Source organism: Motacilla alba, chromosome 3, assembly GCF_015832195.1.
Source record: "Motacilla alba alba isolate MOTALB_02 chromosome 3, Motacilla_alba_V1.0_pri, whole genome shotgun sequence".
Lineage (NCBI taxonomy): Eukaryota > Metazoa > Chordata > Aves > Passeriformes > Motacillidae > Motacilla > Motacilla alba.
This window is the reverse complement of record NC_052018.1, coordinates 43352341-43377118: the sequence shown is the minus strand read 5'-3', so window position 1 is coordinate 43377118 and position 24778 is coordinate 43352341. Positions and strand designations below refer to the sequence as shown.

The 24778-nt window shown below is 36.2% G+C and overlaps 1 protein-coding gene across 4 annotated transcripts in view; it reads left to right on the top strand.

Moving 5' to 3' along the window:
- Window positions 1–24778, top strand: part of HACE1 (HECT domain and ankyrin repeat containing E3 ubiquitin protein ligase 1) — a 54701-nt gene that overhangs the window by 12077 nt on the left and 17846 nt on the right. For 3 of the 4 annotated variants that reach the window (XM_038132023.1, XM_038132022.1, XM_038132020.1), the window contains 12 exons: window positions 712–808; window positions 3435–3536; window positions 5128–5234; window positions 8992–9238; window positions 14176–14513; window positions 15580–15648; window positions 16292–16379; window positions 17599–17710; window positions 17792–17889; window positions 18073–18160; window positions 18768–18917; window positions 23861–24057. In XM_038132023.1, coding sequence (XP_037987951.1) covers window positions 712–808; window positions 3435–3536; window positions 5128–5234; window positions 8992–9238; window positions 14176–14513; window positions 15580–15648; window positions 16292–16379; window positions 17599–17710; window positions 17792–17889; window positions 18073–18160; window positions 18768–18917; window positions 23861–24057 — 1693 coding nt within the window. The remainder of the gene's footprint in view (window positions 1–711; window positions 809–3434; window positions 3537–5127; window positions 5235–8991; window positions 9239–14175; window positions 14514–15579; window positions 15649–16291; window positions 16380–17598; window positions 17711–17791; window positions 17890–18072; window positions 18161–18767; window positions 18918–23860; window positions 24058–24778) is intronic. The other variant, XM_038132021.1, reaches the window with a different exon arrangement.

The window sequence follows — 24778 nt, the reverse complement described above, 5'->3', positions numbered from 1 at the left end:
GCAATATTCAAGTAGTTGTTTAGTGTGTTTTTAATGAAGTAAACCTCTGATCACTGGTACTCAATTTCTAATTTTTTTTTCAGAAGAAAGAATTTGGGAAAGTGTTAAAAGGTATAAATAGTTGTTTTTTCTGTTTTCTAGGCAATGCTAGCGTGTTGGGAAATTTTTAACTTGAGAGATTTGAGGGTCCTATACAGCCTATAAGCAGATTAGTGAATAGACTTTGAGTGCAATAGTAAAACTCATCACTTCTGGAGCCTATGCAAGACACATATATATAGAAAGTAGAGCCATTTGAGTGATGTATTTATCTCTTGTACAAAAAAAAGGAATTATCAATAAAAATATCTTGCTAATATTTTATTGATGGTTAAAGCACAATTAGATTGTTTTTTTCTCAAATATGGTAGAAATGAGCAAAGAACTTGGCAAAGATAACTTCCTTTGTGAAGTAAATTAGGATGTAAATTGAGAAAGAGCTCTTTTTGCAGGAAATGCAGCTCATAAATATTTGAGGCGAGGCTAAGATGAATCATTTCTGAAAGATGAGAGTGACTCTGACTTCATAAATAGCCTGAATTTCGCACTGCTCTTTTGCAGTAACTGTTTTCTTCTAGCTTATGTTGATTTTGTTTGTTGGATTCAATAAAGACAGATTTATGACTCAGATCATAAATGCTGTATTAACTGTCTGTCTTCTCTTTTGAATAGCCATGGTCAGAGAGACACTGCGCAAATTCTTTTGATGAGAGGAGCCAAATATTTACCAGACAAGAACGGTGTTACTCCACTGGATCTCTGTGTACAGGTATTAAGTTAGCAACACTTGTTCTGTGAATTTCAGGGACTTACGACAGTGTCACCTGATCATTATTACCTTTTCTTATTCTTAAGGCCTCTGAAAGATGGTAGTCCTTTGGCAAAACAAGTGCAAAACGTTATTTTATAATAATTAAATTAATCCTACAGGCATGTTCATAATTTCTACGCTTTGCGTAAGTCAGATGCAAGAATCATGAGAAAGAGTTTCCAGAACTCCATTTGACTAGAAAGTTTTGGAATCCTTGGTGTAATAGTAGTACACAATTTAGGTGCTTAGCTGTTAACAAGTAAGAGGTAAAGGTATGCAGAAAGGAGTGATTTTTTTTTTTTAAATCTCAAATAATAGATTTTCTTTTCTCTTGAGGAGATGTTGCTATTAAAAACAAACAAAACTTACATGGTGATGGCTCTTACTTTTCAAAGATATTTCTATATCTGGATGAGGAACAAAATTCTTACATGTTTTCAACTAACACAGCATTTTCAACTGCAAAACTGTCTGCCTTGTTTGATACCAAGTACTGCTTGTACTGCTTGCTAGAGTGACTTTTTTTGATTTGTGAACACTTTTTTCTGTCAGATCAGTTGAAGGTCAGTGTGTAAATAACATGATTGAATTGAAGCCTTTGAACCTTTGCTAGTAATCAGACTAGAAAACTGAACTGAAAGCTGAAGAAACTAAATCACTGGAGTGACTGGACATCACACTACCTTTATACATGTCATTATTTTGTCATTATAAAGTTGAAAAATTCTGGGTTTTTTTCTGGATTTTCTGATTATTTCAACCTCAAGTTACTTAATTTCTGAGGTGTCCTCTTATGCCTAAGACATGCACTTGAAATAGTTGTGTGTATGTGCAAGAGTGCTGTCTCCAGTACCTGTGGGATATTTTTGGAATGTTTAACTCTGAAAGCTTTATTTCATAGACTATCTGTGGAAGACCTTGATCCAGTTAGGTTACTTACAGTATTTCTTTTTGCATATAAGAAACCAAGTAAATCCTCAGCTCTGGTCACTGAGAAGTGCCAGATCACTGTACTATCTCACTGCTCACTCAGTTGTGAAACTCAGTCAGATTTTCTTTTCTTTGTTAGGGCAGAATGATTTATTGTTACATAAAGCAGCATGGAGTCTGATCAGTTTCAAGGTATTCTGCAGCCACAGACCTGTAAGACAGTATATGGCAGGAGAGGTTTAGATTAGATATTAGGAATAATTTTTTCATGGAAGGGGCTGTAAAGCTTTTGAAAAGACTGCCCAGGGAAGTGGTGGAGTCTCCACCCCTGAAAGTGTTTTAAAAAATGGTGGCTATGGCACTTGAGGATGTGGTTTAGTAGCATATGTAGAGGTGGTGCTAGGCTGATGTTTGGTCTTGATCTTAAAGGTATTTTCCAACCTGAATGATTCTGTCATTCTATACCAGTGTGTGCTTAATGGTAGAGTTATTCTTTTTTAGGATTAATATTTTGAGTTTCTGCTTCAGTCTCCAGTTTTGCAATCCCTAGGGCACCTTTTTACACATTAAACTTTTGTTAACTTTGTTTAGGTGTGAGTAGTGACACCTGGTGTTTGTTTTGTAGTGATGTACTGTTCCAGATCATGCAGTATACGAGTTCATGATGCCAAGTAAGAATGAAGAAAATGAAAAGTTTTCTTTATTTTTACGTTGTGGGTTTTATTCTGTGCTTAAAGGTTTGTTTTTCAAAGTCAATACATGTTTTCAGAAGACTGAAATTATAGATTCATACTCTTCTTGCAAACATTACCATGATCTTGAAGATTTGACTTTCATTAATTTTTACAGATTCTGGGTGGGTTTATTTTTAATACTTAATTTCTTGGTACCAGAAACAATTAAATTAATATTTTTAATGTGTGGTTTTCACTGAGGTAATGTCAACTGTCATTCACGGAGGAGTCCCTGCAGTTGCAGCAGTTAATACATTATATTGTCATCTTCCCAGAGTAGAAGTTCATGCATGTTTGGGTGTTAGGTGTCTGCTTAAAAATGCAGCTGTGTTAAATAAGATTTGATACAAATAAGCCACAAAATCAAGTTATTTTCTTTCCGGAAAACATTTTTTCTCAGAAGGGTGTGAAGTTAGTCTAAGACACATTCTGAGGAATCATACTTGTGTATTGATTTTCAAGTTAAATAACCTTTTCATGAGTTTATCCTATTTCTTCCTGTAACAAGTCAGATATGTGTCCTATGAACCTTTAGAAAATGTTTGAAGGTTTAGATGCTGGGTGTAATTAAGTAGATATCAGCAGGAGGAAGAGAAGTGAAATATTGCACTGTTTTTAATCTCTGGTGATTGTTGGCTAAGTGCTGTTCAACTGTACCTTTATTTTGGTAAGTAGGAAAATGTTTCAAAAAAAAAGAAAAAAGGGAGTGGATATATGTGAGCCAGTATACTGAAAAAAATTGATTCTGTCTTCTCCTGAACATTTTGGGATACCTAACTTTGCTACATTTTTGAATTTCAAATTATTTTAGAATAGACTTTCTTTGGCATTAAAAAAAATGTTATCCTTAATAGATGTTATTGCCTGTAATAGTGTAACTCTCAATTCTAATATTTCTTTTAATTAAAATGTTTTCTTAGGGTGGTTATGGAGAGACTTGTGAAGTCTTAATACAGTACCATCCTCGGCTTTTCCAGACAATCATTCAAATGACACAGAATGAAGATCTGCGGGAAAACATGGTAATACAGGATTCTGTGTGTTATAGCCAGGGATCTGTCTGTGTGTAGTGGAGAGCTTAGTGCTTAATATGAGTAGCAATCAGTATCACGGTAGTTGACCACTAGGTATCTTTCTTCCCTTGTGGAAAATGTGCAGTTTTCACATAATTTTAAATACAAGAATTTGGAATTAAATGTAGGATCTGTTTTCATTTAGTGTTCTAACTTTGTACATTTGGCAAAGTGATCTAGGCAGTTTAAAGAGCAGCATTGCAAGCTTCAATACAAAGGTACTGGTAGAGCCTGCCTGGAGCATCCTATATATAGTTGCTTTGTCTAACAGGGCCTATTTTCCTTCATGTAGTCATTATCTGCAGACATCCATTCTAGCATGATTCTTGAGGCTGAATCATCTGGAATTAACTTAAAAGTTTGTGGTATGAGCACTCATCTGTATGAAGCTGTCTTGTACAATTAGAGTGTAAAAGATTGCAGACACAATTTCATTTGATTATTATTTCTGTAGGTGAAATTACTCTGTTTCTTTTTTAATGGTTCTCTTACACCTTATTTCTTTGGTTATTGTGGGGTAGTACAATCTAAAGCAAAGAAAAATCAAGGAAAAAAGTTTTGTTTCTTAATTGTGTAAGGGAAATGAAGCATGGGATGCCTTTTCCCCCTGGTAAGTCTAGCTCACTGTGGATTTTAATACATTAGCTCTTGTAAAATGACTGCAAACAACCTTACAGACTGTATAAAAAAATTTAGTAAGGTGTTGGCTGCCAATTTACTTATTTTAGCTTGCTAGATTTTTGATGTTTTCATTTTCTCTGTAACTCCATTACTTCCACTATAACACTTGAGGATTTCCCAGTCAGTGTTTAAATTTCTGAGACAGGGGTGAGTTTTACAGAGTGAAACGATGCAGGTGAGAATTCTCAAAGTGTATGTTAGATGTAAGGGGAGATGCTATAGATGATCTGTATTAAAAGTGAAAGAACGAAAACAATGTAACAAAAAGACCTTTTGTTTATTGTAGAAGTGAAGAAAAAAGTGAGAAAAATTTTTCATCTGTCGGAGTACTAGTGGAGCTGTGTACAAAACCAAGATCTTATTGACAGTGTATACAAAATGTATTAACTAATACGTGTTATAGTTCTGCTTCATTGCCAACATGTAATCATATATTGAAAATTATTTTCTGTGGCCAAGTCTGAGCTGTTCTGCTTAGTCTTGGGTAATGACCAGTTCATACTATCTGGAAGTGATGACAAAAGGAAACTGGGTATGTGTCACAAGTCAGGACTTGTATTTTAAATGTCATAACTTGTTCTTATGAGTTAATGATACAGGGTTAGGCATTCAGTGTTTATAACTTTCTTTAATATAAATACCCTGTAGTATATGCATTGACACTAGAATGTGTACCTTTGCAATCTTTGTAAACGATAATGAAATGTTAACTGAGGTTAGATTAGAGGTTGTATAGTATAGATGTGCATTTTTATTGCTAGATATTAATGTTTGGGTGGTGTTGTTCTACATAATTGGTAAATTATTGTTGATATGATGCTGCTTGACACAATGCAATTGCTTTGTTTGAATCCTTCAGTTACGGCAAGTTCTGGAACACTTGTCTCAGCAGAGTGAAAGCCAGTATCTTAAAATCTTGACAAGTCTTGCTGAAGTTGCTACAACAAATGGTCACAAATTGCTCAGGTAAGTGTGAGGTCACAGGTTGATAAACTACCCCGCAGTTAGTGCCACTTAATAGTGTTTATAGTTCAAACTATCTGTGGCTCAGCACATGCTGGAGTAGATGGATCTCAAATCTGATTTATATGATGTCTGTTTAGAGCACTGTCTTCACAAAGACTTCAAGAGAAAAAGTTGGTGTCCTTGTATAGCTGCTGGTATCTAGAAGCTTGAGTTGCAGGGAAGTGTATTTTTTGTTTGGTTAGTTTGGCTATGTCAGCCCTAGGAAGGGAAGCTTTTCAGAGAACTGTCAAATAATTCTTTTTTATTTTGTCTTCACCCTTCTCACTTTTTCTTCCCTTCCACATTTTTACTTTTCTACATGCTTCTTTGTATGCTTGAGGAGAGTTTTGTTACTTCAGACACCTGTCTCATTTTTGCTGGCTCTGGTTGCCTTATGTGGCTAGTAATGTATACGAGATAAAAAATTTCATCTACCAGTGTACTGTCTCAGCAGCACAAGCAGCAGTAACCTGGGGAGATGCATGATATAGGCAAGCATATTTACCTGGTATTCTTTCTTAGTTTTTGTGGCATCTATTTTGAGTTTGCGCGAAACACTTTGTCTGCAGTTTGTTTGAACATCTTACAGTTTTCTACAGCTGTCAGATTTTGGTGTAACCTTTATGCTTTACTAGAAGATCTTTACTGAAAGAGTCAAGGGTCTGAAAGCATGAGTGAAGTTCCTTATTAACATGTTTTAGATGGCATTGTGTCAGAGAGAGCTTTGAAAGTGTGCTGTAATCAGAGAAACCTGTCAGCACAGGTTGTAGAGGATTATGACTTGGGAAGCTTTTTTTAACTTGGGCTGGGGTCCGAGGAGCCCATCAGTGAGATGTAAAATAAATAGCATATTCTTACTCCTATATACTTTATTTTTCTTCCCCATTAGTCATGTTACATTTAAATGGAGCTTGTAGATAGCAGGTGAGAACTCCTGGATGATGGTAGGAAATTCATTACACCATTAATAAATCTTATGCTGGTGGCTGTTCACTTTGATGAATTAATGTAAAGGTCTGAATCCCTTTAAACTTTGGGGTTAAAGTGTGTAGACATTAATGAAATTTTGTTGCTGCAAAAAGAACTTTCTGAAGAATTTCTGCTGCTGCGGTGTATATCAACTTAACTTGTAACGACTTGTAACTCCAGGCTTCCTTGGAGGTGATAGATCTCCCACAAGTAAATTGTGGTAAGGTATAAAACCATAGTGCAGGAAAGGGTTTCAAACTTGCTCTGTGAAGGGATGTTATTGGAAATTGTGGTAGCTGGATTACATCATGTGAGGTAGTATTTGCTTCTGTTTCAGTGTCTTCGGAGGTAAATTAAACTGATTGTTGTTTAGATTTGATTTGTTACTGTTACTGCTCTTCTGATTTGAGCAATATCCCTCAATGTGGCTGTAGAAACAGTAGCTCTGTGCCTGTACTGTCTCTGAGTTTGAGCCTCTGTGTGCTCCTGTATTGCTGTGTATGGGTGGGCTGGTGGAGGCTGAAGACAAGATCAAAGGGTTGCATTGCATTGGATGAGGACTCATTTCTAGAGATGCCACTACTTGGAGTGTGCTGTAGACTCTTACTGGCCAGCTTCTCTTTGTTACTTTGTAATACAGAAATGTGATAGCAAAAGAAAACAATTCCAAGACAGTTTCACAGATGCAGTTTTGCAAAAACTGTGTCTCTCTTCTCTCCAGCCTAGTTTCCTGGCAGAAGCAGTGAATTTCTACTTCAAGAAATACTTCTCAGGTGCTTTCTTATAAACACCATGAGGATTAAGATAGTACTTGGTAAATACTTTGAGCTTGAGCCTCTTTCCTCTCCTTTTTCCAGCAAAAGTGTGTAAAATGTACTTTGTACATGAAAACCTCCAGTAATGATATTCTTGCATGGCTGAACTAATAAAATCTCTGTTCATTTCCTGGGCACTAACCCACAACCTGTTGCTTTTGGGTTTGTCTATTGTTTAGTTCAAAAGTGTCTAAAATTGTTTCTTGTAATGCTTCTAGTAAGTATCCAGGAGTGCCTCTAAGCTTCTGCCTGAAGACTTGTGCCTTGAGTATAAGCAAGGACCCTGTTTCACTTAGCATTATCTTCACCAGGTTTCCCCTTTTCCAAGAAAATAATTGACATGTGACATGATTTGGTCTTATTGGTGCAGGCTAGGCCTAGATGAATGTTTACAAACATGCCAGTAGAAGTTTCAGTAACCTATTAAAGGCCCTCTAAGGTTTTTTCTATATGTGTGGATCCTTATCCTGGGGACCAGGAAAGGTCACCAGGAAAACACTGCTGCTAAGACATGATAAACCTCAGTTGAAATGTTACAAGTTTTTTTTTTTTTTTTCTCTTTTCAATAGTTAAGTTAACTTCTTGAGTTAGCTTCTTGTATTTACAGATTCTTTTGGTATATAAGCAAAAGATTTTACAAATGCTAGTTTTTAGCTGTGACGAGAGTTTCTGGTAACACAATTGTAGACTGCCAGTCAGGGGATTTTCTTTACTTAGTTAAAAACCTAACATTCCTACTGTAACATTGTTCTCTCTGTTCCTTTCTTATATTGATTTACTGAAAACTTACTTACCTGGTTAAAGTATAAATTGTCACAAGAAAGTAGTACTTTTTATGGTAGTTTGGTAAAATTCTTAGTACATTGCTTTTAAAAGTTAACTCACAGTCATTAAAATGTAGTGCTGAAAACAAATAGGTGTTTTGCTGATGACATTGAGTGAATGAGACCATCATAAAGCTATGCTAGCTGTTACAACTAAGTGTATTTCAGGTTTGAGTTTTAACAGATTATTAATTGCAAGAGATGTTTACAGCACCCTATAAGATGTCAATTTTCTGGTGTTTACTGATCTGGCTGGGAAGCATTCTTTTAAGTTGCAAGTACTTGAAGGATAGAATTGAGTATGTGCTCACTTCTATAATATTTATAAGTTAGTAGGTTTTGATAGAAAAATAATTGATTTCTTGTAGTTTGTTACGCATTCAACACAGAAGAATTACTGCTTGGGGTTTAAGAAAGAAAACCTAGTTGAGTTTGATGGAGAATGTTCTGCTTGTGCATAAAGTAATGAATATCTCATATTTTGGTACAGAGTTCAGTGTTTGTCAGTTCAATTAAGGAGACATAAAACTTTTAGTATATTTGTTGGATGAATAAATAACATGGTGGTGGTTTTGTTTAGTATCTTTTAGATTACATTTTTCTTGAGTAGAAAAGTGGCATCCTTACTATCCTGATCCCTTGTCTGCTTGAGGTAGTTAATGGGCATCTAGAATAATAGCTGGTGAGGATGGGCTGTGGCAGCCTATCTGATCAGTCAGTAGGCTTTTACTGTTGGATGCTCTCTTTTCTGGGTTGAGAAACATTTTCATCTGGATATCCCAATTTGCTTCTTGCACTGACATCCTTAGGAAGTTGGATTTCCTCCCAGGGGTTCATAAGAAGTGTATTAAAAAAAAATGAAGTGTTTTGAAAGATCTGGAATTTGCTGTTCTTACTTCTAGTTAAAGTTACCTCTACATGTTAGTAAAATCATAATGCTTATATTTGACTTCTGGGGCTGGTGCAGGAAATGAAAGTTAAAATTTTCTAGGATTTGAAGCTTAGGGGTTTTTTTCAACATATGTATCAGACCCTACATTGCTTACTCCTTATTATCTAAATTGTTTAATCTAGGAAAAGAAACTTAAACATTCCATTTTTTTCCCCCAGCTTGTCAAGTAATTATGAAGCTCAAATGAAGAGTCTCTTAAGGATCGTGAGGATATTTTGCCATGTCTTTCGCATTGGCCCATCCTCTCCCAGTAATGGAAATGACATGGGCTACAATGGAAATAAAACTCCAAGAAGTCAGGTGTTCAAGGTCAGAAAAGTATATGATGTTGTTAGGAAGATAGACGTTAAAGAGATGAATTTCACAAAGCATGCATTCATTAATCAGACATCTCATGAACAGGAAGTAAGTTTGGTTGATGTTCCCTTTTTAAGTTAAACCTACCTCTCTGCTTCTCCTGTATTTTTTTCCTACTGAATTAATTCATTTAGCCACTGATGCACATCTCTTGTTATGATTTCTGTTTATTTCTTATTTAATAGATTGTTTATTAGGTGTTGAAGTTTTAGCTACCCAGGTAACCTTGATAAATTTTGTTTTTATTTCTGTTAAGAGTATAGTGATATCAAAATATGGTGATATTAACATAATAGATTATATTAATGTAATTTCAAAATGGTGGTTGGAGATACACTGATGGACTGCTGATCATTAAGCTTTATCCAGCTTCACAAGACAAATGGAAACAATTGAATTCTTGATCTGTTTGTTCTCACTGTGATCATGAAATCTTTTCCCAAGTTGTTCTTGGATTTTATTATTACGTGCTTTGAAACATATCAGCTCACTACTACCCTTGCAAAGTTGCTGATTTATAGCTGCTTTCAAACACATGCTTTAGGTGTTATTTTTATGTTTGTTTGTTAAGAAATCTCTCTGTAGAAAGTCAAAGATTGCCTTTTTGTAAAGATGCCCCAGTTTCCTGTGTGCCACTCAGTCTTCATTGGATATACAACAGCCATATTTTTCTGAGCACCTAATAAAAAAGAACTGCAGGGTAATTTTTCTTCTCCCATCTTGCTCCATACTCTTACACATCACAGCTCATACCAAGAAATTTAGGTGCCAGTAATTGAGGATTTTTCTTTCTTTTACATTTCTTCCGCTGTGTTGTCAAATCAGTATTTTGAAATTACTGCAATTATTTGATGATATATGTTCATCAGGTTACTTCTAAGGGGTTTTAAGACAGACCTATATTGATAAGATTGTGGAAAATGATACTCTTAATTCTGGTTTATTTAGTGAAGTATCTGAGTTTTTGTTTAAATTTCTTCTCTTGGAAAGAAGAAAAGCATTAGACTGTTAAAAAAACATGCAAGCACAAATGTTCTTCTGGTAGCACAATAGTTTTAAGAATAAATTGATTTATGTAATGAATATAAAACTAGTGCTGGAGTCTGAACAAAATGTAATGAGTCTGTACATTTTGAGTCTGTACAAAATGTAATGCATTGTACAGTGTGCAGTGTAATAATTGTCCTTTAGAACTGATCAAAATAGGGCAATAATGTGGGTTTAACCAGAATTCTGTTTTTAAAAAACAAACTACCCAAATCACAAGAATTATTTTATTAAAGGCAGCACTTTCTAACAGTTTTAATGACAATTGCTCCAAGTATACCAGATTAAATAACAAGCAGATGTTAAACAGACTTCATGCAAGAACTGTCTCCAGTGAGGTATTCTGCTACCAAGCCCAAAAAGGAAAAAAGGAAGGTTTTCTGCTTTTCAACTCTACGTAATTTCAGAAGTCAGTATGAAATAAAAAAAAAACCATTAAGCTGCAATTTGCAGAGGAAGTGGTATATCAGTAAAATCACTTATCTGCATGCCCAAATGACTTTGTATGATGAAAGAATTTTCTTAAATTACTGTGCAATTAAGTCTTGTGCAGTGGACTTACATTTAACAACTGCCACAGTTGTCCCAGAAAATATCAGTAACTCTTTGACACTTGTGTAAAAACAACGTGTATGTTTTAAATAAATAAGCAAAATGTATACTACTGTTGCATTACCTAACAAAACAAAAATTTCAGGATGTTTTAAAAATTATTATTGCAATTATTGTAATTTATTTGAAAGTTTTATGAGTGGGGCAACCCTATTGTCGGGCCACTGTTATGTCTGTAGTATTTTAAAGATTGATTTAAATTTCAAACTCAGAAATATAAAAGTGCTGATGAGAACTTATTGTTGTTTGGGAATGGGCACACAGGTCTGGCAGTTCTAGGTTTATCTACAGTTGTGGTTGGTTTAGTCTGTTCTTCCCAGAATTTACAGTAGACAGATAATGGGAGATTAGATACAGTGCTGAGTGAATTGGATGACTTCCAGTTTTCTCTTAGTCCTACCTTTCCTTTTGTTTTTTTGGCCTTCCTTTGAAAATGTGACTTTGATGGTCTTTTTCACCTTTTCGGAGGAGATAAAAAAGACCTGACTTTTTGTAATGCCTCATTAAATTTTTCTGTATCAATGTACTGATTGAACATATTTTTAAGAGTTGTCACTGTAATGTAGCTGGGAAGGGATTAAAAATCTGAATATTCTTGATCTGAGCCTACAGAGGAATGTTATTGCTTGATGAGGTCAAGCAAATCACAGGGCTATCTTTGCTTTCGTGGAATTCCCTCTATGGGATTCAGCATATCCAGATGTTTTAAAGTGGAAGCACTAGCTAATAACACATTCTCGTACTGATCCTGAAAGATGCAAGAGAATCATTGAATTTTGTCTCCCAAGCTTGAAACAAGCTGCCAACTCAAATGAGCTCTTACCCATGAGAAACTTTGAGTAGTAATTTTTACCAGGTTTACACTTGTTACTTTTCCATGTATTGCTCTTCCAATTGCTGTTCACTGTGATCGCATATTAGGGAAATTTGCTGCAAAATTTCTCTGTGATTGAACAAGGTTGGGAAGTGCTTAATGTTTTTTCCTTGTTTCAGATACTGTTCTTTTCTAGAATTGAGGTTACTTCTCTGCTGTGACAAAGTCACTTCATGGATTAGTGATCTGCACCCTGTGTCTTAAAAAGCTATCTGACATCTGCCAAAAGATTTTGCTTCAGTGTTGCAGTTGAATATGGATTTGGTTACTGGTCTTGCTTTCTAGATGAGTAAAGAGGAAGGCAATGCATAGGTAAATTCTTGCATTTGGGAGGTAAGGTGTGCAGCTGTAAAAGCTTGATACTCCATCAGACTCAGCTGTATAATCCTAGAGAAACTTTTCTGCACTGTGAAATATGACAACTGAAGGTTAAGTGGAGGTCTTTGTTTAATATGAGGTTCATGGTAAGAATTAACTGAAGAATGCTGACTAGTAGTTTTAAAAAAAACATTGCTAGCTGTTTGATTGAATATGTCCGTATGCCACTTGAAAAGGTCTGGTCATGGATGACAACATAAAATGCTGGCAGTCATGGATCTAGAGGTGATGAACAATATTTAGAAGTGTTTTATATCCTGAAGTTGGACTAGAAAGAAAGAAAATTAAATGTTAAAGCTGCTGTGCTTGACTGGACTTTTAAATGAGTTTGTGATCAGAAGCTGTGAAGAACTACCTTTGGAAAAACAAATTGTGTGGAAAAGTTCTGAAAGGTGTGCTAAATCTGCTGGAAATAAAAGATAAAACACAAGATATTGGGGGAATATGGTGTCTGGCAAGCTAAATATTGACAAGTTTGAGGGAAAAAAACTAGATTTTAGTATTCTAGTAAATAACTACCTAGTTTCTCCTGAGTGATAGGTTGAGAGTACATCTGCATTTTAATTCTTCTGTGTATTCAATTAATCCTATTTTCCATTAGAAAGTTTCTTTACATTATGTTTTGTGGTAAAAGTCTGTCAGATGTGTCTTGGGAGGATGATAACTTGATCCTTTATGGCACACATTTATGTAGAAAATGCTACCTGTGCTGGAGGTATTCAGATCACCGTCTAGAGAAATGTGTGGTCACTAGGAGCACAAGCATTAAGTGAGTCACATACAAAGTATTGAGCAAAGCCTACCAGTGTTAGAGATCAGGCTGGCTTCCGCCTATTCCCCCTACACTTCTGTTGAGAAAAAATGGAAGCATAGGGGTAAGTTTTAAAATCATGAATTTCAGCAGAATCTTTTAATACAGAGTTCTTATGAGCAGTAATTTATTGTATGTTGAGAGCATGTCACCTATGAGGTGCAACTGACAGTGCTCCAGACAGTGTACAAATACTGTGAGCAGCTCTTTATTTTCAAAAGCAACCTGAGAATATGAGAACATAACTCTCAGTGTTTGCTAAGTATTTGAATGTTTTCACTGATGAAAAACATTGATGCAACAGTAACATATGGAAAAAGGAATCCATGTAGAAGTTCACTCTTGCTTTTGGAATGCTATGAAGTACTTGAGTTGATTAACTTCCCTGTAGGATTCATATCCCTATGCTCGCTAGACTGTGGGTTGTGAAACAAGCCATTAAACACCATTAAGGGACAACACAGTTAGCCCTTGTGAATTTTTTTTATGTTCATGAGAAAGCATCAGGTCTTATCCCTTTTTCTCCTCCATAGTAGGCCTGCAGCTTAGAGTAAATGTGTAATGAGGGAATTGTACTGGATTTCAATTATATTGGGTTTTAGCAGGTGGTATTGTTGAAGTAAAATTAAATGTATAGCCTTATAATTTGATATGGGATTCTGCTGATACTTATTTCTATTTCATAAAGCTAGATGTTAGTGACCCTTACTCTGAAACATCTGAGGTACTATTCAAATGAGCTGTATGAGCTCACATTGTGCAGAGAGCACATTCTTACTAGACATGAACCTGAATCTGTGTGGTGTTGTCTGGGATTTCCTCTATCTTCTTGGTAGAAGAAGCTCTTTTGACCAGGTTCTTACTAAAGAACTGGCACACTCTTACTCTAGAAACTCAACCTGTGTATTCCTGTTTCCCTGCTTGGCTGCAGTGGTTAGGCAGTAGTGTGCTGTGTGAAGGCAAACTTTGTCATACAGTTCAGTTCTATAGCTCTTCTGTAGTTCTTTCTAAATGAGTTTTTCTTTCTTCCATCTGCTGCTTGATTATCCTTCTATATGAAATTTTCTCTTTGTGCTGTTTGGCTACAAGTGCAGAATTTTTTAATGAGTATTTGCCTCTCATCTCTAACATGACTTCTAAAGGATCATTTGAAGCTTTAAAATGTGCATGATATTTATTTTCCTTAAGAGGATTATCACATTATTAATATTATCTAATGTCAGCATGTTTCTTTTTGTCTATTTTTTCATGTGTTTATTGCAGCCACTGGAACTGCTCTGGCATTCTCTGGATGAATGGCTTGTTCTGATAGCCACAGAGCTGATGAAAAACAAAAGGGACTCTGCCAACATTACTTCTATTTTATTGAAGCAAAAAGGCCCAGATCACCAAGATGCTACTTCTGCGCCTTCTTTTGCCACTGCAGGAGCTGAGGGAAGAAAAGAGCTGTCCACTGATGCTGTCGAGTTAAAAACATATGATGTTGCTGGGAAGCAGGAAGCTTGTGCTGATTGTCAGGATGTTATCTCCATGACAGCAAACAGGCTAAGTGCTGTCATTCAAGCCTTCTATATGTGCTGCTCCTGTCAGATGCCGCAGGGGTAAGGAGGTGATTCATTTTTTTTACCCAAACTATTACCATTTTAAAATCGTACTTATGTTCTTGGAAGAATGTTGACACTGACCACATTGTATTTGTGCTAGTCAAAGCTATACTGTTTAATGTTTTCACTAGTTCAGTTATTTGAATGCTTTATTTTTTTGCAAGTTTTCCATAGTGCTGCTGCCTATGAATGTAGCTGCACTGAGGCACATTTTGTATTGAATGTCTAATAACTCTTTGTAATCATGGAGTATACTTGTAGGTAGTAGGATTCTGATATTTTGAAGCTTAGCTGTATTTGCTGTTGGTTCTTAATGTGAAATTAACCCTGAATTTAGTGTGATTATCCAACAAGAAGAGCTATAAGCTCAGAAGAAAAAAAAAGAGTTATCTTTGTGTATGAAAATGATGGCTGGGGCAAAACTTACTTGGCTACTTGATATATAACAAGGAGAGTTCAGTCTCAAAGTAATGCTCACTTGGAATCCTGTCCCAGGTTGACAAACATGTAGATTTGTGTGGAACATGCAGTTCAGCTTAGGTAAGCCTAAAATCATTGAGGTCTGGTTTAAAAAGGAAACAAGTGTGACCACTGGTAACTGAGGTTCTAGTCTGTCCAAGATTGTTACGGATTATATTTATGACTTTGGCCCTCATGACTAGAAGATTAGGCAAGTATAATGGTATTACAAGCTCCCTGAGGAATCTAGAAGCAAGGGTCCTACTACATGTCAACTCTTGGTTATTCCTAATCACCATAAGGGTTTTTCTTTTTTTGCCAAACTGAGTTGAATAAAAGCTTTCAAATTTGCCAGTAATATTTGTTTGGGGCATAGTTCTCTGTGGATGTTTTGGAAGATGATTCGTTATTGACATTTTTGCCTTTTCTCTTAATTTGTTATGAGATCTTAATGCTGTTGAATATTTAGTTTCATGGTGACTAGTTAAATAGCATCAGTGTCTATTTGTGTAGAATTTATTAAAAAAAACCAAACCCAACAAGCTATGTAATTCAAATTAGTTTCGATTGCACTAACCAAAAACATCTTATGATTTTTGAACAGGATGACATCACCTCGTTTTATAGAATTTGTTTGTAAACATGATGATGTCCTTAAGTGTTTTGTTAACCGGTAAGCTTCAACAAATATGGACCTTGTAATCCACCCCTCTGTTCTTCCCAGCAATAATTCATTTTTTCTTCTTGCTAAGTTGTATTTTTAGATCATTGCTGTGATATATGAGCAATGTGCAATTTAGTGGTCTTGCTGAACTCAACAGTGTAGATTAATGATTCAGAGCTCAGACTTAAATGAATTCTTCTGCATATTTAAGTGACCTATTTGTAAGATTCGTGAACAAACTCTATTTCACAGAGCAGCAGAATAATTTGGTGAATGGATTCTTTCCTTATATTTGTTCCAAATAAGGCCTTCCCTTTTAAGGTAGATGAAAACTTTCATTCCTCCTCAAATGTGTGATGACTTAAAGGAGTCTGAACCATCTTTGTACAGTTGGCTGTTTCCAGAGTTTCTCTTGGACTGCTGGGTTTATAACCTTTCTTCTGTGTGGGGAGCTGCTTCTAATCCTTCCGTGTTTAACAGATGAGGTAGTATAAGTTGTTTGGGAACAAGAGTTAGGAAAAAGTGATAAAATAGAAGAATCTCTTGAAACTTGTCTATATGATTAATTGCATTGTTTCTTTATGCAGACTTTTTTCATGGTGAAGCATTATTATTAAGTCTCTAACAGGCTTCTAACCTATTTTTCTTTCAGAAATCCCAAAATAATTTTTGATCACTTTCATTTTCTTCTGGAGTGTCCTGAACTAATGTCCAGATTTATGCACATCATAAAAGCTCAGGTAAATATTAGGAGGTGCTTAGTTACAACTTCTGTGAATATGCAAAGGGTGTTTATTAAAAAAAATAATATTTAAAGAATTTCCATTTGGGGATGATGAAAGAACTAAACATGGCCTCTAGTGCTTCTGAATCTGTAATGTGGAAAGATCATATTAAACACACATGGCAGCTAGATTTCTGTATTCATAATTCTCTAAAATACATGGGTGAGTCCATTTGAGATAACCAATGTTGCATGTGTCTTACAAGTCCTGCTTTCAGTTAAAGAGTGAAATTTCTGTTTGTAAATCTACTTGTGCATATCTAATAGATTGAACTTTAAAATGCTTTACTTTCCTCTAAATGGCTTATATTTTGAGACAAACCAGAGGATAAATACATCACTATTACTTGATTTGGTCATAGTTAGTGGCAGCTCCTTTAATGAAACATCATGTTGTCTTGTTGTCTATTCCAACAGCTTTATTTCCTAAGATGTGAACCATACTGTGCTTTTATTTTTAAAGATAGGTTGCTTTTATTAGTGCAGTTTTGTTTTTGGGACATGTGTAGGTGTATTGTTTATTCAATCTTTCATTGAAATATGTGTTTTTGAAACTCACTACCTATGAGTAATGAGGAGACCCCGAGAACTGATACCCTGTTTGTTAGATCAACTCATGTCCATGCTGTGTATTGCAGGGGATGAGAAAGGCCATACTTGTGCCATATCTGTCTCAAAAGAGCTGCAAAATGTCAATACAAACACTGAGTCAAACAAATTGGAACCTTCTCACCTAGGAATTGCGTTGTAAGGTTTCTGGTTCCTTTGGGCTGTTTTGTGTTGGCAATGAATGATACTGAAATAGGGCTGGTTCATATCACTTGTGCTTCTGTGCTCAGCTGTGGTTGATTATCAGTAGTTTTACAGAAGCCAGTGACTTATTTCTTATCTAAGTTCCTTCATCCTCTCCTCTAACCTGTATGGAGTTGTGTGCTGTTTTTCTCTTCTGTGAAAAACTTAAATAGCTATTTCTGGATAGCTGGTGGTCCAGTCTTTCTGCAAGCACTCAAGCGCACGTCCAGTCCTTTCTTCTTCCCAAAATACTGTATAGCATACTGGGGTGACTCTGCACATCTCGAAAATTAATTGAGAACTATACATAACCGTTTGCTTATGGGAGAGAAATTATTTAGGGGAATGCACGTATATAATATGGTTTGCACCTTGTTTTGTAGCCATTTAAAGATCGCTGTGAATGGTTCTATGAACATCTGCACGCTGGGCAGCCGGATTCAGACATGGTGCACAGGCCTGTCAATGAAAATGACATACTTTTGGTTCACAGAGGTATTGTATTCTAAATGGAATTAGTGTGTCTTTGAAAGATAATGAATGAAAATTAAAAATTAATTGGTATTTTGTATTTAGATTCTATTTTTAGGAGTAGCTGTGAAGTTGTGTCTAAAGCAAACTGTGCAAAATTAAAGCAGGGGATTGCTGTGAGATTTCATGGAGAAGAAGGCATGGTGAGTAAAAGTGCATGGTTTTCTTTTATGGCATTTTCATATGGAAATATTAATCTCATTCACAAGTGTGGTTTTGAGCTAAATCCTACTTTAAAATTACTTGAAAAGAAATATGTGGTTGCTCAGCATAACTGTTGAGTGAAAGTTTTGTGTACTAATATGTTTTATTCTCTTGACATGCAGGGACAGGGTGTGGTGCGTGAATGGTTTGATATCTTATCCAGTGAAATAGTTAACCCAGATTATGCCTTATTTACCCAGTCAGCTGATGGTATGTCTCTGCCCTTTTTTTTTTTTCTTTTTTTCCCTAAGTTTAGGGCACCATTTTTTATCAAAGCATTTTTATAATCCAAAAAATCTATATAGAGGCATAGATTATTTCATGAAACCTAAAAGGAGAGGTTCAGGTCTGCCTTTTTGAAGTAGTCTTCTCCAAGGAGGCTAGGACTGGACTGTCTCTTGCCTGCATCTAGCTGGAGACATATGAGAAGAAGTAGATATATTCTCATCCTTCCTTTGAGCATGTTCACAAGTTGACAGAAGCAAAGCCCATTAGAGTGAGTAAAACATGTATATAGCAATATAGTAAGATGGAGGACCAAATTTAACAGTTGGTAATTATATTTTTGTTGATGATAATTATTTTAGAACAGTGCTTAGGAGAGTGGATAAGCAGTACCATTGTAATAAGATGTCGTTACATTCTAAGACATTTCTTTCTGACATCTTTTTTGTGTAAATGAAAAACCCTAAACAGACTTTCAAAACCCCAAGATAAAACTCTTGCAGTGTTTTCAGATGTTTAGAGTATTTGATAAATAAAAGCTAATTAAAAAAAAAAAAAAGTAATGGAACATGATAATATTTTTGTTTTGTAGGAACAACATTCCAGCCAAACAGCAATTCTTCTGTAAATCCAGATCATTTGAACTACTTCCGTTTTGCAGGCCAGATCCTGGGGCTGGCTCTGAATCACAGGCAGCTGGTGAACATCTACTTCACAAGGTCATTCTACAAACATATTCTTGGTATGGTTTTATTAAAATCCTGCTTATTAGTCATAACAGTTGGCTGGTAGTAAATGTTTTCCTTTTTTACTTTTGTGTGTGTTAAAAATGGAAAAGCCTTGGAAATTAGTGTCTTGGTAGTCTTTTATGTACATCAGAGTCACAGCAATTCTTTGCATCACAGTTGTGAAATGCATTTACTCTTCTGGATAGTGTCATTCTTGAGAAATGAAAATAATTGTTCCCTAGTTAACTTCAGATAAAGTTGAGAATGTTTGTGAACTCTGGCAAAAATCTATTAGGTATTCTTGATCATGTCTGAAGTTCTTCACTTGTGCAATGGTTTTTAAAAAGGTGAAGCCCTGCTGTTGAAAACCTGTCTACCTACTCCAACTAATACTACTTACTTCCCAAAACAGGGTTTCAGAACTAAGGCAGGTTCATCCTGTCTCCTTAATGAGAGAAGTTAATTCATATGCTTTTGCTGTAGTATTCAAGAGGTTTGGACAGACATTTTTATAGAGATGTAACTTTTTAGTAGGAAAACCTCTGTTAGCTGGCAGTATCTATGGTCTAGGGCTCTTCTCTGCTCTTTTTTAAGAACCTTTGTGCCTCTTGATTGCTGAACAAGATGCTCCTCTTCTGCATTGTCGTGAAAAATTTCTCTTGAAAGAAGATGTAATTCCCTGTGCATTCTTGTTACTCCTTCAAGTGCATCAATTTATTTGCTGTTGCATGCAGAATTTCCTTGGTGTTCAGTCACTAATCTTTGGAAGTATAAGATAGCTTGATGGTTTTCTATCATGGTTTTGTCTACCTACAGTCTTCCTGTGATGTTTGCTGAGTCCAGGACAGATTGACTCTTATCTTCAAGTTTTCTGTTTATCTTCTCTGCAAGTGTTCAGAGAACATTTGCAGTTCATTGAAGGTGCAAGCTCAGTCATCTTTATCAAGATCTTCTTCACAGAGGAGCATATTTTACTCCTCTTCCTCAGTACTGATTTCTGTGGCGGAAGAGTGACTATGCTGGGCAAGAGCCAGTGGAGTACAGCCAGTCTGTAGCACCATGTTGGCAATGGTTCCTCAGGCTCCCCTAGTCACTGATCTTCATGCAGGAAAGTGGTTCTAAAGTAGAGGTATCATTGCATGGCACAGTTTGGTACTGACGTAAACCTTGGCCCTAAACCTCACTCACATCAAGAATGAGTAGAAGAATCATGAGTGATTTGGGTTTGAAGGGATCTTTGATACCTTAGGCAGGGACACCTTCCTCTAGACCAGATTGCTCAAAACCCTGTACAGCTTGGTCTTGAAACACTTCCAGGAATGGGGCATCCCCAACTTCTCTGGGCAACCTGTTCCAGTGTTTCTACACCCCACAGTAAAGAAATTCTTCCTAATAGCTAATTTAAACTTACTGTCTTTCAGATCTAAACCATTCCCCCTTGTCCTGTCACTGCTTGCCTGTGTAAAAAGTCCCTCTCCAGCTCTTTTGTAGGCTGCCTTCTGGTACTGGAAGGCTGCTTGAAGGTCTCCCTGGAGCTTTCTCTTCTCCAGACTGAAACAAGTCCAACTGTCTCAGGCTTCAGTCTTCATAGGAGAGGTGCTCCAGGCATCTGATCATCATTGTAGCCTCATCTGGACTTGCTCCGACAGGTCTGTGTCCTTATGTTAGGGCCCCACAGCTGGCTGCTCTGTATGGGGTCTCATGAGTGTGAGGTAGAGGGGCAGAATCATTGCCTTTGACCTGCTGGCCACACTGCTTTCATTGCTATGAATCACACTCGCAGGCTAATTTCCTTGTGATGTATTCACAAAAAAGTAAATCTTTATTTTTCTGCTCAGTGTTACCTTGAGAATAGTGAAGTGTTGTTCTTGTCACCTCTTTTGGAAATGACTGCTAATGATTTTGGGTTCCTTACTGGTTTTGGCTTGTGATGATAAGCTTGGTTGTTGGTTTCTGAATTGACAAGATGATTTATTGCTTACTTTTTCTTTTTTTTTCCACTTTGCTAGAATAACTATTGCAAACCCAGCAGCAGTCATTAGTCTCTGTTAATAAGGTCTAACTAGTCTTAGTAAGGTCTTATCATTCCAACATTCTGTTTTACAGGCATCCTGGAACCTTCTAGAGGTCTATACACATTAAACTTGTTTAAGGTCAAAATGCTCACAATTCTTTATCACTTCTTATTACTTATCAGAGACAAAGAACTGGAAAACTTACACCTCCACTTCTCAAAGTAGTTGCTTTTTCTGCCTCAATCACTGTGATTTATTTAAATCTTTCCAAGGCCTTTTCCATGAACTTTGCACATCTCCTATCTTCTTGTTTAAGGAATTAGAGTTGCGCAGCAGTGGGTGCTCCTGAGCAGATTTGTTTTACTTTTGCTAGCTCTTGTTCATGTCAAATACAAGTTATCTGGTTATAGACATAGAAATTCCCTTCAGCTTCTTGTCAGGTCTTAAATAAAGGAGTATGAAATCTCTTGCAGTCTGAGACTGTTTTACTTCCTTTGGTTTTTCACCTTGCCCTGAGATCCTTGTTTTCTGTAGTGAAAGTATATCCATCTTGTTGATGGCACTGAAACCACCAGTTGTGTGCTAAGCCCTTCTGTGCCTGAGGAACACTATGAATCTCTTTCAGAGAAGAACTCTTCTTTTTAGTCAATAGACATGATGTGGAAGTGACTTAATTAGAAACTGAAACCTGTATGAACAAATGTTCGTACATTTCTTTGAGACTCAGGTGGATGCTTTACCTTTTGCCACTGTGGTGAGTTGAGATCTTCCTGCAACAACATCTGGTAGGTGAGGAAAGATCATTAACTTATGTAATGACTCAGCTAACACACAACTAATGTGCTTTATAAGATATTAGATATGTAGTGTGCATGATTTTTTTTTGTGTGTGTGTTTTGAAACCAAACAGTGTTCCGTAGGTCTGCATGTTTATTAAGGCTGCACTCTATTCCAGAGGTAGCACAGGGAGAAATACAGTCAGAAATTAGTAAGACCTCTTAGGTTTACTTTTCTCACACTTCTTATCTATTAGCTTTCTACTTCAACAGGGGAGGAGCAGATGGTTTCTCTAGTGCTGTTTTCCAGTTACTTTTCTGTTAACTTCTACTTTCAGCTTACAAAGATGGCGTATACATTCTTAATTGTCCTATCTACTCTTACATTCTACTCTGTGATAGAAAGTAGTCCTTGAAATGGCATAAACAAAAGTGAAAATTAATTTCTGGGTCAGTGAATTTTGAACGGGAGGCCTTAAATCCTTGAATAATTATAAGCTTGTCTCAGAACTTACCTGTAGTATCTCTTTGAAGTTCTGTGTTGCACAGAACATACCTGCTTCTCACAATTATGCTAAGATAGATTTCTCTTCAAACTACAGGGGCCTCAAGGGTATACAAGAGAAAGATAGATAGTGTTTTGTGGGATTCACATTTTTCATGATAAATCTGATGGATTTTTTATAACTGCCTGCTTGACTCTGTTCATTGGTAAAATATCTGTCAACCAAATGACTGAGCTTAGTGCTTTGGTCTTACAACATGCTGACTATGAGTGTACTCTCATCATCACACTTGTTGAGTTTCTTCTCTAAAGGAGTCTCTGATTCCTTTTCGGTCTTCTTTTCCCACATTTTGCATATATCCCTCAGGGACATCATTATTTCCACGTCTCATGTGTCAAATGCACATATGCTTGCTAGTTAGCAAAAGTGAAAGTCCTCTGGAAACTACTAGACAGCTGTTAGTTTCTTTTATTTTGAGAGAGGTGGCAGTGATATTTAATTAGTAAGTTATCCCTCTCTTAAACTGGCGTGTTGCTTGATTTTATTTGAAAAACAATGCCTTACAGCTGTGTACACACCATTGCAGTTCTTGTCAGCTCTTCCAGGGAAATACTATAACATTTTTTATACTTGGATGTTTTGCAGTGGCTGCTAACCTTTGAATTTTGTGTTTCTCTGGGGTACTGCATCCACAGTCCATAGTGTGCTAAGGCTTCTACTAATGGGCACCCTTATGACACTGCACAGTGCATGGAAGATGGTGAAGCAAGGACAGTACTTCCCAATAACTTGCCTTTCCCTAAACCTGCTGCTACCCTCACCCCCTACCCCTTTTCCCAGATATTGTACCTGTCTTGGTAGAGTTGAAGTATCCATCATGCCAGAGTTAAAATAATCAAGGTCTGCTTTCTTGTGAAGAGGGTAGCTCTCTTGCATAAACTAGGGTCACTTTGTTCTGGGCCTATTTGCTCAAATGTGCTTGAGTGCCATGCCTGTGAAGGGGTTTGTAAATAGGCACTTTCTGTACCTGAAAAAAATTCAGACTTCTAGCAACTCTCCTTTTAATGTTTCTAAATGACTTGCAAGTTCAGTTTGAAATGTAAAATTCCTATAATAATGATTTTTAACTGTATAATAGATCTCATTTCAAATATGATTAAAAAGAAGAACACTGAAGAGTAATAGAGTTTTCTGGGTACAGAAAAGTTATCTCCCTCCTCATCCCCTAAGTAATGCTCTGAGGGAAAAGATACTGTTATAGAGAAATATGGTATTTGTGTTGCTAAAATTTAGGTAGAAAACTTTAAGACTTTGTAGGAAACATTTAATGTTTTGTGTTTAGAATGAGTAGATGCTTTTACTGAAATCCATTAGTGAACTAAAATGGTGCAAATTGGTTTTTCCTGAGTGGTATGTCATTTGCTTCACTAGGAGGAAAAACATATGGAGGAAACTTGATTCTGTAGTATTTTAAAAATACAGTGTGTGCAGTTCTGCTGTAGTTAGCAACAGTGCATCCCTTTGTGTCTTTTCCTATTACTGCATTATTCTGGTTTCTCTCTAGAGGGCAATCTTCTACCATGTATTAAGTTAGAATCCTTTTTGCTTTTTCCTATTTATTTGAGCAGTTTTGTCTCTTTGTTTTGTTTTTTTTTCCTAGGCATACCTGTAAATTATCAGGATGTAGCATCTATTGATCCAGAATATGCAAAGAACTTGCAGTGGATTTTAGATAATGATATCAGTGATCTTGGTTTAGAGCTGACATTCTCTGTTGAGACTGATGTGTTTGGAGCAATGGAAGAAGTGCCATTGAAGCCAGGGGGTGCAAGTATACTTGTTACACAGGAAAACAAGGTGAGTATACAGGTTTATTCAGAAGATGGTAGTATAGTACAAGCCATTGGACTGACTTTCTGAATAACTGGAAGCATGAATGGTATATCTGTTTTGGAGAAAATACAAAAAAGATTGCAGTTGTCAGTACGCTTTCCTCTTTTTCTAAGTTAGCATGTTATAGAAATAGTACTAAAAATCTTTAAAAGAGTTCAGATTAGAGGTTTTTCTTTCTGACAGAACTGTGGAAGGAAAATAGGATCAATTTAAATGAAGGATTTCTTTTAAAAGTTAAAAATATTCCTAAAGTTAAGTCTTGGGTATATATACCAAGGAAGTAGAAAAGTACCTAGAATTTTGTGTTTAACAATTGCTAATGTTGCAAAGTGTGCTGCCTGCTAGGCTGGTCTGTACCACTGTATTTCTCTAAATAAAATGCAGATAATGGACAGAGTAAAAGTCTGCAGGAAGATTGTTCAGCCATTTGCAAGTCATTTGATGTATATGGAAATAACCTACTTTTAAAATTTACTTTAATGGCAGCAGGTTGAAAAGCCCCCAATTCCTCTGCAGCATTAATTCAAAAATAGAAATACGGAAAAACTCAGCCAGATTTTCATGATTGTCTAGAAAATATGATAAACACAAGTCTAATTGAATCCTGCAGTTACTGACTAAACAGTTCTGAGTAACAGCAGGAGTGTCATGGGTAGACCTGTAGTTTATTATAACATTGTCTCTA